At 38.5% G+C, this 16,165-nt stretch overlaps 2 protein-coding genes across 10 annotated transcripts in view; both read right to left on the bottom strand.

Annotated features, from left to right (window-relative positions):
• FAM151B (family with sequence similarity 151 member B) overlaps positions 1–4,771 on the bottom strand; it is an 86,292-nt gene extending 81,521 nt beyond the window's left edge. The window contains exon 1 of the mRNA XM_043546286.1: positions 4,666–4,771. Coding sequence (XP_043402221.1) covers positions 4,666–4,681 — 16 coding nt within the window. The 5' untranslated portion in view covers positions 4,682–4,771. The remainder of the gene's footprint in view (positions 1–4,665) is intronic.
• The window catches only part of ZFYVE16 (zinc finger FYVE-type containing 16), a 58,841-nt gene continuing 44,496 nt past the window's right edge, over positions 1,821–16,165 (bottom strand). For 7 of the 9 annotated variants that reach the window (XM_043546273.1, XM_043546276.1, XM_007059224.4 and 4 more), the window contains exons 12-18: positions 15,224–15,328; positions 13,941–14,088; positions 12,768–12,848; positions 11,962–12,124; positions 10,847–10,949; positions 10,059–10,223; positions 6,251–8,312 (exon numbers count right to left, since the gene is read on the bottom strand). In XM_043546273.1, coding sequence (XP_043402208.1) covers positions 8,151–8,312; positions 10,059–10,223; positions 10,847–10,949; positions 11,962–12,124; positions 12,768–12,848; positions 13,941–14,088; positions 15,224–15,328 — 927 coding nt within the window. In that variant the 3' untranslated portion in view covers positions 6,251–8,150. Of the gene's footprint in view, positions 6,201–6,250; positions 8,313–10,058; positions 10,224–10,846; positions 10,950–11,961; positions 12,125–12,767; positions 12,849–13,940; positions 14,089–15,223; positions 15,329–16,165 lie in introns of those variants that run through there. The other 2 variants (XR_006290805.1, XR_006290804.1) reach the window with 2 other exon arrangements.

Below are 16,165 nucleotides of genomic sequence, written 5' to 3'. Positions count from 1 at the left end.
ATGCACAAACCTCTTAGGACACCAAAAATCCAATCCTGTTCTTAAAAAGGGTAAATTTTATTAAAAACAAAAAGAAAGAAAATACATCCAGAATTTAGGCTTTTGCTAGATTTAAAAAACCCACTTACAAAAATAAAACATCAAGAATAACCTTCTTGAGGTCCAGCTTAAAGATTACAAGCAAAACAAAAAGCATTTGGGGTTAGCACAGAGGAGTCCACAAGCCAAACAGAAATAAACCTAATCGCGGCTTTCTAGACATTTTCTGATTATGAGGAGGTTTTAGGTATGATCTGATGATTTCCATACCTGACAAAAATCTTTTTACTGCATAGTCCCAGCCCTGTCTCTGCTCTGTCCCCTCCCTCTGGAGAACAATGGAACAGACAAAGGGAAGTTTTTCCCAATTTTAGAAAGTTCTAACCTTCCCACTGGCTCTTTTGGTCTGGCGCCCACTCCTTTTCTTTTACCTGTGGACTTTTTAACCCTTTACAGGTAAAGCAAGCAGAGAACAGCTACTAAGAGGGATTTTATAGCTAACTGGCTGTCTGAGTGTCCATAAAAGGGAGCTCTCTCTTTCCCCCCGCTTCTTTTATCACAAGGAGACACAGGTTCTTCGGAGACAAACATAGCCTTGGAAAACCTGAACTCCTGCGGTACTGGGTGCAGTTGCATGGGAACCTGATGAACCTGGGTTGCAGTGGCCTGCAATACTGAGAATGGTGCAGGGAGAACTGCAACATCTGCTGGACTACCAGTCGAAGCACCAAAGAAGTAGATGTTAAAGGTACTACTGATTTCTTCAATGCAGAGCCCATAGAGTCTCTAGTATCTTGTTCATACTTTGATACTTGTTCATATTTGTTCATACTGAAGACTTTGGTACCAATTGGTGAGTACCGTATGATTTAGATGAGCTTGAAGACTTTGATTTAAAGCTTTCTGTACCAAAACTGTTCAAACCTCTCTAGAAGCTTTAAGGAGTGTGGGGTCTCCATCACAGCAGATCTCTTGCTGAGGAGATTTAGTATTCTTGATGAAAGTCTTTCCGTCACTTGTAGGTCTACCGGACAGGGCTGACGAGACACTGGGGTGACTTGGAGGCTGCTGTACAGGGACCATTTCTGCGCTTGAACTTAAAGCTAGACAAATGGAGCACTTCATCATTTAACATCTCTCTCACCTGGAGTGGCTCTTAAAACAAGTGCAGAGGGCACGTGTATCCACAAGGGAACAGATACAGTGTGAGTGGCTGTCACTAACTGGGAAGGACTCCTGGCAAGTGAGTCAGTGTTTGAAGCCTGGGGACTTAAGTATGCCCCCAAAAGTAACTAAGGCCTTGTCTAGACTACAGAGTTGTGTCGACAAAAGTTATGTTGATGATCAAAAAAGTGCTATAACAACATCACTATCGCATGTTCACATTACGCTCCCTTTGTTGGCAGAGTGTGTCCACAGATGATGCTCAAGCATTGACAGTGAGAGCAGTGCATTGCAGTGCAGAAGACTCAGTGTTTGGCTGGATTAGAGCACTTCCAGTCTATTATTTGAGCTGACTGGCTTCACAGTTCCACATTTTGGAATAGCTATACCATCATGTTTATTAGATCTGTGCGAAGTATCTCACTTAATCTTTTTTTTGTTATTCTATATAATTTCTAACACTCTATAGTCGTCTTAAAGTTTTATGTTGGAAAGATTATAGGAAGATTTTTGAAACAAGAAAGATATCCTTCACAAAAATATTCAGGTTGATTTTGTAGCTGTTCGTCCCAACCTAGACGCTGCACACTTCCCCCAGCACGCCAATGTTTTTTTTCCCCTTGAAGTAATGGTTTGGCATTAAAATCATTCAGTTCTTCTGTGATGAGATTTGAATTCCAAGCATAGAATACGTTGCCCAAGTGTTTTTTGGATGATGACTTTTCAGAGTACAACAAAGTTCTCCCCAGCATTTCAGATTTGGCATATATTACTTCAAAGCCAGATATTTTCCAGTCATGAATTGGTTTAGATACTAGTTGTAGGGAAATGCTCATGTTTGACAATACATCATTAGCATGTAAACCTATTTTCTGATAGGTTTCTGAAAGTTTTATTCTTCTGATAAATTCATTTCTTATCCTCTGCGTAAAAGGCTACCCGCCCAATGCAAAAAGTAAAGACGACAATGGACATCCCTGCCTACCTCTCCTGTGTAATTCAAAGAGGGGAGATTTAACCCCATTCAGGCTCTCAGTTGCTTTTTGTCTGGTATAAACGGTGTTATGGTTTTGTCACAGAAATCGTGAATTTGAATAAAGTTTGTGGAAACCTTGAACACTGCTGTAAAAACACATTTGATTAGGCCCCCAAACAAGCGGCATGGTGATTCTGTATGTGAGGTTGCAATGCCACTCATTTGGGGGCCTAATCAAATGTAGTGGCAGTCTCTGAAGCTGTTGACAACTTGGTTGATTTACCTTACTCATCACGTACTGTTCTTAGTTTCTGGCAGCATAGACATACGTATGCCCATCATTGAAGGGTATAGCTGCCCTTTGAGGGACAATATTTGAAACCCCGAAGACTTTTGCTCCATCATAAGAGCTGAAAGCCCAGTACCTGGCAATCAAAAAACAAAATTTTACCCACAACAGAAATCTATACAAATTATCCTAACTACTAAAGAGATAACTATATACAATAAATTTGTTTAAAATGTGCAAGTGTGCATAAGGTAGAGATGCTGCTTGCAGTAACATCTCACAGCCCTGGGCTGTAAGAAGGAACTCAGGGATGTTTGGCCCTGCTGTGCCCTTTTTGCCCTCTGGTACATTGTTGGGTGCAGGATGCAAGTGCAGCCCCAATAGCCACTGCTAGCAAAAAAGATTCTTACCTTACCAGCCAACATGGAGAATGAAAAAGCAGAAAGGAGAAAGTCCCAGCAGAAGAGGGAGGAGATTCACCAGGACACAGGGGGTCTTCTCCAGCAACAACCACAAATGCTGCACTTTTGTTGACCTATAGGTTCAACAATCATGGGCTCATCTCCTGTTGCAGTCAATGGAGAACTCAATTTTAGCACCTCCCTGCACCCCTACAACATTCCATGTGACATCAGAGGCCACTGCCTTACCCCAACCAATCTCCAAAAGGGGACAGTAAAGATGACCACAGTTTCACATATTCAGCAGTTGTGGCTCTCATAGGTCAGTGTGTGTAACCAAAGTGGATTGAAGTGGACATAAGGGTTCTTTCTCCTTGTAAAGTTCTGTTAATTTGTTTTATTGTCTTTATTTTTAACTTACACATAGTTTCTTTACTGGTTTTGGTATGCAATAAATTTATATTTTTTGGAAATTCATCTTGATTTTATAACATACTGCAGCTGAAGAGCCTTTAACAAGGAACAGCTTGAGCTCCCAAAACGTGAGTACAATAATAGAATTCAATGGCTGGAAGTCAAAGCTCAATAAAGTAAAACTGGAAATAGAGTGCAAATTTTTAACAGAGGATAATTAATCACTGGAACAATTTAGCAAGAGATGAAGTTTTTTCCATCACTTGGTCTTTACATGGAAACTGACTGTTTCTGAATATGCCTTAATTCACGGATGTCAAACGTATAGGCCCAGCCTGTGGACTGGCTCAGGCCCAGAGGACACTTCCCCCTGACTTACTGCTCCTTCTTTAATTTACAAAGGCATCCACCACCATCCATTACTTGCCTTCTTCATGTTGGCTGCTATATTGACCCTCTAGGTCCTCTGTTCACAATCCAGTGCAGCACTGACTTGCAGGATAGCACTGAACATACCCTCTTCTTTCTCCTCTTCGGGTCTGGCATTCCAAGCAAGTGGAGGGGCACCCCTGAAGGCTGCAATGACAGTAGCTACAGATAACACACACAGATGTATCACTTTATTTATAGTCACATAGGAAAGTGAAAGCTAAATTTCAGAACTCCCTTTCCTTACTCCTATAAGCATTTTCAAGTAAGACATACTTATTGACATTTCAGCTTTGGAGCACCCCTGCACATCACAGTTCTCCTTTCTCCAGTCCCAGCCATGAGTATGACCCAGCCAGGACAGGGGCGGGAGGAAGAAAGGAGAGTTGTTCAGTTGCATAGAACAGAATTTCTGCCTTTATTTCCATGGGTATGAATAAAGGCAATGGCACTGTTTTTCACAGGAGGCAGCGATTTTAGCAGATCTCTCACTCCTGAGTTTAAAAAAAGGCACTTGTAGCACAATGGCTGTTGGCATCCCAAAGCCACCAGGGCCTGTATGCTGCTCGCCTGTTTACTGTGACTGTGCCTGCCAAAGTCATCACAGAGTGAGGTAGGAAAGTATCCTATCACAGAGTTAAAAACAAGGCTGCCATCCCTAGAAACCGTCAGGAGAGAACTGCAGAGTACCTCCATGAAAGTTTTATCAAGATCACTCAAGGATACAAGACACAGCCTGTGTACATGAACAAACTGCTCCACGCCTCCCATCCCCAAATTCGACAGGAGAATGACAGGCGGATACCAACTCTACCCCCTTTTTTGTGTTGCTGCCTTGTCTAGTACAAATAAAACAACGTAAAGTCTATACCCGTGTCCTGCTAAGTCAGAGTGTGGCCAAGCATTATATGTACATGTAAACACCGTGAGGAAAAATGTATGCATACACTTACCCAAGGTTCCTTCCATTGCACTGGGCTTGTCTGTGTTTGGCTGGTGGGACTGGCTAGTCTCCGGTGGAGTCTCAACCAGGTCTTGGCTCACAGCATAGGCATAGTTGGACCCTTACCCTGCTGCAGGTCCCCCATCCTCTTCTTCCTGCTTGCTGTTAACAACAGGGGTCTCTGTCTCCAGCTCCTCAGATGTATCGACAGTGGTCTGCAGGGTGCTGGTGGGATCTCCATTAAGTATGGCATGCAGCTTGTTGCAAAAATTGACAGGTCTGTGACATGGCAGCAGATAGACTGTTGGCCTTCCTGGCCTTGTAGTATGCCCACTGCAGTTCCTTTGCTTTCATGCAGCACTGTACTCATTCTACCCCCTGACCTGCTTCCCCTGTGCAATCTTTTAGTAAATATCCATGTTACTATGACAATTCCCTATCTGTGCTTGCAGAGTTTCTTCTCCCCACAGGCCCAGGAGATCCAATACCTCCCATCTGCTCCAAGCAGGAATGCATCTAGAGCATTGAGCCAGCCTGGTCGGTTGAGCACTTGTGCACAAGGAAGAGCTGCTAGGTGTGCTCGCCAAGCTGGGCAATCAGGAAAAGGCATTTCAAAACACAAAAGATTTTTAAAGAGGAGGTTTGGCTTCCGGTCTCTGACCGCTGGGCACTGGAGTTCACAATTGTGAGACAGCTGCTGGAATACTATTGAGGCTGAAAGACATCACACTGTGTTTACTTTTGCACTGTGTCGACCATAGCTCAACACTATTTGGGAAGGTGGTGTTATTGCGTCATTGTAACGGGGTGCTCACATTGGCTAAAGAAAATTTTCAGCGTAAAGACATATACAGCTAGGTTGATGCAAGGTGACTTACGTCAATAAAACTTTCTAGGGTAGACCAGGCCGTAGTTATTTTGGTGTATGTCTATGCATTGTCCCCACACAGATGCAAAATAATTAAGTTGGGTTTTATTTGTATCTTTTGTTATTTTGGTGCAAGTCTGCATATGAAGGAGACTGATGATAAATTGTTAATATCGATACTTTCTCCATCCTGCAGCAACAGTCTATGTTGACACACAATTAAGATAAAGAGATTTTTTGTTGGGTAGTTGGGGGAAGGGGAGTCCACACTCACACAGTCTCCAGTAGACTGTGCAGAGCTTTAGTTTGTATTCAGCTCACATTTGGTAGGGTGTTTTTCATAGGCATTAGGACTAAAAACTAAAAAAAATTAAAGCATAGACTGATTAACCAGAAGTTGGAGTGCACGTGGCCCTTTCTGCTCCATTCTTTTATGTTCATCACTGATTATACTACTGCACCTTTCTTAAAAGAGCCTCAGTTTTTGGCCAGGAGCCATGAGTGTGGTTTGTCTTCCAAACCAGGAAAGTTACTATGAAACAATTCATTCTGGTCCATTCATTTGTTGGTAAATTACAGGCTATTGCCTAAAGCTGTATTTGGACATAAACACAGCAATTCCTTTTTTAAGAGCAGTCTACACTCCAAGTGCAATAGCAGAACCAAGCAAAGAGAAACTTTGAAGACAGAAAAAAAAAAAAAAAAGACAAAATATAGGAAACGTTTGTCAGAGATATGGTTTTTGTTTTTAACAGAAGAACAATGTTATTTTACATCAGCTGTTAAGCACTTAAGTCAGTTTTATTTGTTAGTGATAATTATTAAATGAAATTGAAACATTAAATGGCAAGAGTTTAAGACATGAGTCTAATTTCCAATAACCAATATGGCAACACAAAAGACAAAATAATTAGTCTGCAAATTGCTTTCATCTGCTATAACTGTACTTAACATTGACAAAGGACATGACAATAGTCATTTGACTACTGTTCATGTTTCAAACACTGTTTGTCCCTGCTGTCCTCTTGTTAACTACTTTCAGAAGACTGGACATCCATCTTGTTCATGCTGCCTATGTTAATGTCTTTGGCTGGTCCACAGAACTGCAATTCATCTCTGAACAAAACCTGTGTGCATTACTACAATGAAATACCTAGTTTATTCTAGACTAAGACCTTAAATCCTGAACCTTTCCATTAATATGGGTCTTCAAGCTGTGGGTAATAGGACTGGTGACATTTTTATTTTATTATTTTTTTAAGTTACTAGTTGCGTTTTTGATACAAAAACCATATAAATATCCCCTATGAGAATCAAGAAGGCATCTAGATGTTTAGGTTTTTAATGATCTGTCAGTCTAAAACTCTAACAACATTTCACTCAAAAAATTCGGTCTTGGATACAGTGTGTTCTGATTCTCTTCAAAGTGAACAGGTAAGTTATGCAATAGTTATCATGCCTGATCGGTGTTCACTGAACCTCGGTACTCAGGCATAAATTACAAGCATCATCTTAGTTCTTAATTGCTAATACCCCAGTATCAAAAATATGTACTATACAAAGAACCTCAAATATGCCAAAGCAATCTGATCATGAAAATTCACACTTAATACATTTTCTCCCTGAAAAATAAACAGGGCGACAAAGAGGTCCCAGAAGTTAGAGATGGGAGGAGAAAAGATATTACAAGTTTCATGCCTGACTTATTGCTACATGATTACTACTTTAAGGGTCATCTGGCCAGTTCTTAATCACTCTCGGAAGTCCCAAATTACAAAGGTACAGTTAAACACGGGGGGGGGGGAATTAGTGTAATACAAAAATGATACCCAACAAAGTTAGATAAGTCATTATAAATACATAAGAAAATCAGCTACACTATAAAGAGACTCAGTGTAAAAGCACAAGTTCCAAAAGCACCAACAAACATGTCAACTGTCTTGATTTTTAAGTCAGGACAAGTCCAATTATGAAATCTTTAAAAAAAAAAAAAACCCATAACATACCTGGCAAAGTTTTGTTCGATTCTTCCCACACAATCAATATCCGATTGTGCAGGCAAATTCCATATATTATAAGTATACAGTATCCGTTGTTTGCAGCCAACCCTCAGAGATTTTATATTTGGATCTCCACAGCAAGTAACAGTACTGTACCAATTAAATATACTTTACAAGATTTTTTAAAAATGTAAATATAGCTCATTTGCACATCCAGATGGAGTGTCCCAGATTTAGGTTACATCTAATCATAACGACTGTTACTAAAATATTTGCTTGGGTTTAAGAAGTATATGGCTTAACCTTACAATGCACATAGTAAATGCTACAGTTTGCTTAGAGGTAATGAGTCCTTGCCTTTTTTCAGTGACTGTATTAAGTGTAAAGTTTCGGAATCTTAGGAAATCTTAAACTCTCCAATCCTTCTTTTTTATGCTGGGGATGGAGGAGAGTTGGTTCATTTATTAGAAACAAAACCCAGTTTAAAAATCTATTACTAAACTTAGCTGTTGGGTTTTTTTTAAATAAATCTTAACTTTTTTTAGTGTTGGTATCATTACAGCTTTGGTGTTGGGTTAGTTCTAGCAAATCAGATTATACATAGTATAATATACGCTGTCATTTATATTAAAAGAGGTATTCTGTAAGAAAAAATATTAATTCCATTTCCAATGGTAAGCTTGTGGGGTCTGATGTCCCACCATGGATCACAGGAATCAGAGCACTGTCCAGGTCATTTAGATAATGCTGTGGAAGAAGTTGGCCTCCAGATCCTAACTGATACTCAACCTAAAATAAAAAGAGGTATAGTAAGTTGATACATTACACATTAGATATTAATACAAAACAAAAGTAGAGGTGCAGTAGATGCACTGTGCAAACATCACCATCTGTATAAACAAATTTCAGCTCATGGTTGTCTATTATAAAACGTGGTATTGAAGAGACTTTGGGCAAGTCAACACATTCACTGGCAAGAAGGTTGTGTGTTTAGAACTGAGAGACACCGCCTTCTGCTCATCGAATAACCGGCCTTCAACACTTCAAGGTGCTGCTAGTTCAGGATGCAAGCAACCAGAAATATTGTGAATTAGTTACTTAATGACAGACCATTGAAAACTATGAAACTTTAAACAAAAACCACAAGTTTAAATTGTGGTGAGCTGTAAACTTCTGGAGCTCTCTCAGCTAAGATCTTGAAACAATACCTAGAACAACAGGGATCGAATCTAGCTCTCAGACTTGTGTTCTGAATTCTTTCCAGGTACATCCATTGCTGGTAATGGACTTTGTATTTGGCGATGTGGGAAGATTTAAAAGAGCTAAAGAAGTTATACCTAAATACCATTATTTTAAGGTGGTGTGACTTTATTGAGAAAAACTGTGACCGTATAGATCATTGTTGCAACCACTGTTATAATATTTGCAGCAAATATTGTACAAAGGTCGTCATGTGAGGTGTCTATGAAGGGGTTATAATTATGCTGGCTGTATGTGTGCATCATTTTTATATTTGAAGGTTATGAATATGGGCTATGTACTTGTATTTCAAATGTATTTGATTCCAAATAGCCTCAGTGAAGCATTTGGTCAGCTTCTTGAGAAAGGACTATTCTCAGTAAGTGCCTAGTCAAGAAACACTTAACTGACAATGAACTTTGGGAGACACCAATCCACATCTGAGCTTTCCTGGGGACATCCAATCTAACATGTAAACAATGGTGTCGGCCTGCAAACTGAGTCATGCATGGACATGTGACTTGCCCATGTATCTCCAGACTCCATCTTGCTGCTGTGATTTTCCACAGTGAGAACAAAAGGGGTCCTTCCATGGGCAGAGAATATAAAAGGCCCTGAAAACCCCTCCATCTTGTCTTCATCCTGCTTCTGACCTCTGAAGGAACCTTGCTACAAACTGAAGCTCTGAACAAAGGACTGAATGACCCAACCCAGCTGTGAATGTACTCCAGAGACTTGTTTTGAACCTGCAGTTTATTCCATCACTGCTACAAGCCTGAACCAAGAACTTTGCCATTACTGTATGTAATTGATTCCATTTAACCAATTCTAGCTGTCATCTATATCTTTTTTCTTTTATGAATATCTTTAGATTTTAAAATTCTAAAGAATTGGCAGCAGCATGATTTGTGAGTAAGATCTGATTTGTATATTGACCTGGGTCTGAGGCTTACTCCTTTGGGATAGGGAAAAACTTTTTTCTTTTACTGGGGTATTGGTTTTCATAACCATTTGTCCCCGTAACGAGTGGTACTGGTGGTGATACTCAGAAACTGGAGTGTCTACGGGAATTGCTTGTGTGACTTCTCGTTAGCCAGTGAGGTAAAACCAAAGTCCTCTCTGTCTGGCTGGTTTGGTGTGCCTCAGAAGTAGAGAAACCCCAGCCTTGGGCTGTAACTGCCCTGCTCTAAACAATTTGTCCTGAATTGATACTCTCAGAAGTGTCCCACCAAAGGCAGCATCATTACAGGTGGTGATATTAAATAATGTTATATATCTGAAATTAACAAAAATTACCATATCAGTATCAATAGAGACTCTGAGACCTATCTTATTCATTCCATTATTTTTCAGCGTTTTGAGATGTGGGCAAAGAGCAGCACTGCAAGCTACAGCAATCTCTTTTGCAAACTGATGGGGTGTTGCGCTGGATAGCTCATGGTCCTTTAGGATATAGAACACCTGAAAGTATAGTAAGGACACGACATGATTAGTGGCTTTTTTGGTAAGAATTTCAAAGTTGTCAAAATGGCTCAAAGTACAGTATCACTGCTTAAGATGCAGTAAAATTACCGATACTTGTTTATTGGCAAAAGACTTTCAACTTTGGAATTGGGTAGTTTATCAGTAGCAAAGCAGTTCCGATATAATTATCCATTTTTATTATATATGATAGTGCCTAAATGTGCTAGGTGCTGTCCAAAATTAGGAAGAGACAAGAAGTCCCCGAACAGCAAATACTGTGTTGGTACTGTTGGAAATTATCCTCACAATTAAAACACTCAGTGAATTAACAAGTAGCCATAAGAATAACTGGATTAGAAGTTTCATAATTGCATCAAAAGTTTTAAAAAAGGAAAATATATCACCCCTATTTAAAAAATAAAATCGCTCCTATCCAGACGTTTGATATGAAAGTCAGAGAGAACTGCAAGAACACAGTGAACATAGAAAAGTGAACTAGTTTCTGTGATAGCACCTTCCCTTCATCAGCATTATTAATGCTATTTAGAATAGCAATTGGTATAAATAAATCTGATATTTTAACATATAAACAAACTATTTATTGGTATTCATTTACTTACTTCAGTACACTTCATAAGTTTTTCCTCAGTGTCAAAATCTCCCTGTAGTATTCTTTCACTTTGAATTCCTTCCATTGACTTTCCATCTACTGGGCTTACAACTCTATAAAATAAGTGTAGAATAAATTAAAACTGAACCAGAGCATTCTTTCATCTAAAAATAAACTGTTCAACTTAAAAACCTATTGCTTTAAGTTAAATCAAACTCCAAAGGGTAAAATATTACTCTGGACTCTGAAGGCAGCAACTGCAGAGCTTCTTGCAGCTGCATGAGGTTCCTCCAGAGGTGGAGGTGGGTCTGATTCAACCCACCATGCCCTCCGAGCAGCTGTGCAGAAGATGGATAAGTCCTGACCCTCCTCTGCCCAGCCGGAGCCCCCTTTACTGGGGCACTCCTAGAAACAAGGGGACATCAGATTTCACGGGGAAGGGCTTATATCACAGTCCGTGACATGTTTTTCACGGCCATGAAATTGGTAGGGCCCTAACTATAACAACAGATTGTCTAAGCCACCTAAAATGAAACTCTTAAACCAGTGGTTTTCAACCCGTGGTCCACAGACACACAGGTCTAGGATTTCCAAAGGGGTCCACACGTCCATTTGAAATTTTGGAGGAATCTGCAAATGAAAAGAGGTTGAAAACCATGGTCTTAAACCAACTCATATGCTATAGGAGTGATAGTGCCCTGACATTCACAGCCACAGGGGTGGGGATGGAAATCTTGTAGCCCTCACTGAGTAGCCCTCTCTATCTAATGAATGACATTGTTGAACTCTGAAGGGAGCCAACCAGTACTCATCAGACAGATGGACTGTGGCTAAAAACAGGCAACACCATAAAGAAGACCCTCTTCCCACCACTCCCAAACCAGGCAGTTATTAAAATCTCAGAAGACCATTACAGTCTAAAGTTGTTCTCATAGTGATATCTAGAGGCGCACAGGCAGTTTTCACTACTATTTCCTTGTCAGCTTTAAATAGCAAGATATTAGTTTTAATTACAATACTATATTTTCCATTCTTTAAATATCCACCCTTCATTTCAAGAGAGGTGGGAAGAGAAGAGAAAATTCCAACAACCACACACACAGTTTTATTAACAAATATTCATACCCTTGGTTTACTTTTTCTTCACTCTCTACCCAGCAAATATCTACGTATTCTTTTAATTCTTCTGCATCCATTTTGCCACATGTAATTTTAAAGTCCTTCTTGTCCCTTAAAGCTTGACGTAAACCTTCCATCGTCTCTGGAGTTATTTGTACCATTAGTCCATCTAAAAGAGAAACAGTAAAAGTTCCCACTTTCCTTTAGAGAACAAAAAGGGAAGAGTACTTTCATAGAACCTTGGCTGGTCAATTTATCTTCTTGAATTGTTTACGAAACGCAATTTCACAAGCCTGGGAGTAGAATATTGACTTTTTTCCTCATCACAATGTGAAATGCGATATGAAAAATTGTTAGTTCAATTTTCAAAGCTTTTTTGGTGAACAAAAAGGTAGACTAATGGAGCTGATGTTCCATCTGGTCAAAGTTTATTTCATGAAGCTTGAACAACTTAATGAGCCACAAAATGTCACACAAAAGTAGAGGTAAAAACTTAAGCATACAGGAAACAACTGAATTAAATCCTCCTATAAGCGTCTCATTTTGAAATTCTTTACAAAATGACAGGCATTAAATCAAGAGGTCCAAAAAAGCCACATCATAAAAGTGTCCTCAAACGAACTATGTCCCAAACTGTGAATTTACATATAATAATTTATGCACACTTTTTTTTTTTTACGTTACAAACCTTAAAGAAAAAGCTTAGGCTTACAATGGGACAGACTCTTAATCGCATCAGTATTATGCAGAGTCGTGTTCCAACACCAATTCTTTGCCTCTTAATAAGGAATCATTTAAGATGCAATTCATACCTTCAACTATACTTGATTTAGCAAGAAATCCTGAAGATGTTTTTAGGGCTCCATTGAACACTACAAAACTTGCACCTGTAACTAAACACAAAAGTGAATACATCAGGTACTTCATATTGTCCATCTTTATACTTAGTGAGTTAACAGTCACTTTGAAAGTGTAAAGCACTATACATCAAGTGCTAAATATTATGCTAGACTGAAAGTGCGCATAAAAGTTACTCAGTTATAGGAAGATGTGCTGATGTGGCTCTTGTTAGCATCAAGAGAATTCACTCCTTGAAATAAGGACTAGAAAAACGCATTGATTTTGCTAACTTTTTGAGTTTTAGGAAGATATGCAGCATCCCAACAGGATGCTGGCAGTCATATAGGCACAGAAACCAAAGAAGAAAACTGTGAAAGAATAGAAAATATGTAGTACCTAAAATTTGTTTCTTGCTTATAAATGAAGTTACCTCTAAAATTAGGTTTTAATTTCTGGAACATTCTATTAAGTAAAATAATTAATCCATTTTTAAATGGCACTAAAACCTGTAAAAACCCATTTACTTCACAATTAAATCTTCCCCTTGTCACTACAGACTACTTGTGAGAGCTTGCTAGGCACTGATTGTTTTCAAAGCACTATACAAACAAGAATTTAACTACTGTTAATTCCTCTCATTAGTCTCTAGTCTAGGATGTAACTAGACAGATGTAAAAGATATGTAGCCATCCAGAATCTGAACGATATTCCGCAATTTATAGCAATTTTAAGAGTGTCAAAGTAATGGACCAGAAGCTATTCAACAGCACCCCTTCAAAATGTAAGCTGAATTAATACAAATACAAACAGCTTCGGAAAAGGGACAAGTAACAGGTCAAAAGTTAGAGAGAAATTTGAATAATTTAGTGTAAATGGAATGTTAAGTGGAGGTTGTCAAACAATGCTTTACGTAATTAAAGTATTTTTCTAACTGCTGAATGTCATACACAGATGTCATCTAGGCTTTTATTATTCTTTAGCTGCTTCATATTGTAGTTAAGGCGTTCGGAATTATAGTGGATCATCTGCCCACACAAACTACAGGAATATACACCTTTTGTTCCTTGTAATCACCTAAAACATTAGAGTGCACACACCAGTTTCAGAGGTTTGATAGAACACTAAAAACATAATAAGCCACTTACTTCTCCTAGGGTGGCCAGTAGCACTGTTTGCTTGTGTCTGATAGACTCCATCACTCTGTACACAAACTAAGTGAGAATCTGCTTCAGTGCTAAAACTGGCTCCAATGCTAATAACATGCTCATTAGAAGAATGTATTACTTTCATTACCTGCAAATACAAAATGTTCATTTAGAAACTGACATTTCTGCAACAAAATCTTGCTCTGTTTTGTTGAATTCTCTGTGGACTCTGGTTGTGTAACAACTAAGTAGCATTTTTCAGGTAAAATGCTGTATTATGAAAATAACTCTCTATATGTGAGCATTAGCTTTCTCTATAAAAAGCTGAAGTATAATTTACATTTTAAAATCTCTTTTTTGGAACTGATTTTTTATGGAACTTGCAATAGCTTATTGGGGTAAATTTCTATGAACTTGTGACCACAACTTCAAAGTTATACTGACTGGGAAAAGTCAATCTGAGTGAGTACTCCCTGACCAAGTATACTACCAAATATTAAGCATCTCCCAAGAGACCTTCATTTTTGATTTATAAGACAACGCAGTTTGCAGAACCTGGAAGGATCCTAAAGCTTCATAGCCTAATAGGGTTCCTAAAAACAGAGCAAGAGTTTATTATTTGTTTCCATCATAGTTCCAAGCAGATCTACTGTAAATTTGAAAAAACAATATGAATTCTGAGAAGACTGAAATCTGCAAAAACTGATTTGAAATAACTTTTAGCAAAAAAAAAAAAAAAAATCTGTGTACTGTTTTGATATAGAGATATATATATAAATAAATTTTACACTTTTGTAAAGCCACCTTTTAAAACTAGAACTAACGTCACAGTAGACGAAGCTGAAGGCCTAAACTTCCTTGGAAGAAATTTCAGTGAAATCTTTTTCCTCCTCATTTCTATTACCAATTAGCACCTATACTAATCACCAATCTTCCTGCTTAACATCCCAGCATGACCTAGGCAATATCGCTCACCTATTAGCACCAAAGCAAGGAGTCAGTCCGTAGGGAAAAGGTGTTTGGTGTTTTTTTGTTAGACATTCAAGTTTAAGAAATGAAAAATTAGTCCATTGAATAGTGAACAAAAGCAATTATAGGCCTCTCAGATTTGGAAGAGACAATAACCTGTAATACAGTGTTTTGCGTTTTCCAGCTTCTACTCAAATTGGCCCATAGCGTTCTTGTCAACGTCTCATCTTTAAGATTTCAGAGGTATTATAGGAGGAGAATGAAAGGATTAGATTTCCTGAATAAGTTAGTATGATCTACAAAATTATACTCACTTCATCATATCTCCTCAGAGGGATTTTAATGCAGCTTTTACCCATTTCCATATGAATAAATAAATTATCTATGGTATGCAAGGTATATTGATAATTTCTAAGGTCCTGTAACAAACAAAATACTTTATTAACTGACTGTTTAAGCAGCATAAAGTTTTAACCACTGACATACCATCATTTTTTATGTCTTTTAACACTGTTTAAATAAAGTACTTTGTAATTCTAACAACATTTTTTCATCCTCAGGGCACTCTTGAGAGGTAAGCATTCTTCTTATTTCGATTTTACAGAGAGGGAAACATGCTAAGTGACTTGCCGGATAGGAACTATGGTCTAATTGAGCAGTGTAACAGAAAGTAAGTAATCTAATTATTTCAACATGCTAGTCAGTGGCTCCAGATTTTGTCAAAACCAACAGATTAAAACAAAGCTAGTATTTATAACAAACCAAAAAAGGGGTAGCAAAGGTTTCTAAAAAGGGAACTTTGCCCAAAACACTTGTTCTTATTTCAGCTTTCCAGAAAAATTCTACCTTGGGCCAAGAAACTGAAATTTAACATGCTTCAAATTGAACCAATTTGGTTATGTTAAAGAGAGGGTCAATCCAGCACCCACCTGAACTACAGAGATTACGGTCTACCCAAAAATCTTGCCAGCAATAGTTATCACCATTCAACTGAAAAAGTTGTTGTCCCTTCTGGGCATGCACTCTAAATAGTTTTAACCCTGCAAGATCTAGTTTGGATAAAATGGATAAAAAGTCATAATGGATAAAAGTCCAGTGCTAGGTGTTGTTACAGAGGACAAAAGACTTAATTATGATCAAGTCCAAGTATGGCCTTGCCTTACTAGAGAATGCTCATACTCTTAAGTAGTTTGTAGTCTCCAGCTTGTTTACATTTCTCTAAAAATGTGCAGGTGAGCTGTTTGCAATAAATCATA

This window comes from Chelonia mydas, chromosome 5, assembly GCF_015237465.2.
Source record: "Chelonia mydas isolate rCheMyd1 chromosome 5, rCheMyd1.pri.v2, whole genome shotgun sequence".
NCBI classification, from domain to species: Eukaryota; Metazoa; Chordata; order Testudines; family Cheloniidae; genus Chelonia; species Chelonia mydas.
This window is presented reverse-complemented; position numbering and strand designations above follow the sequence as displayed.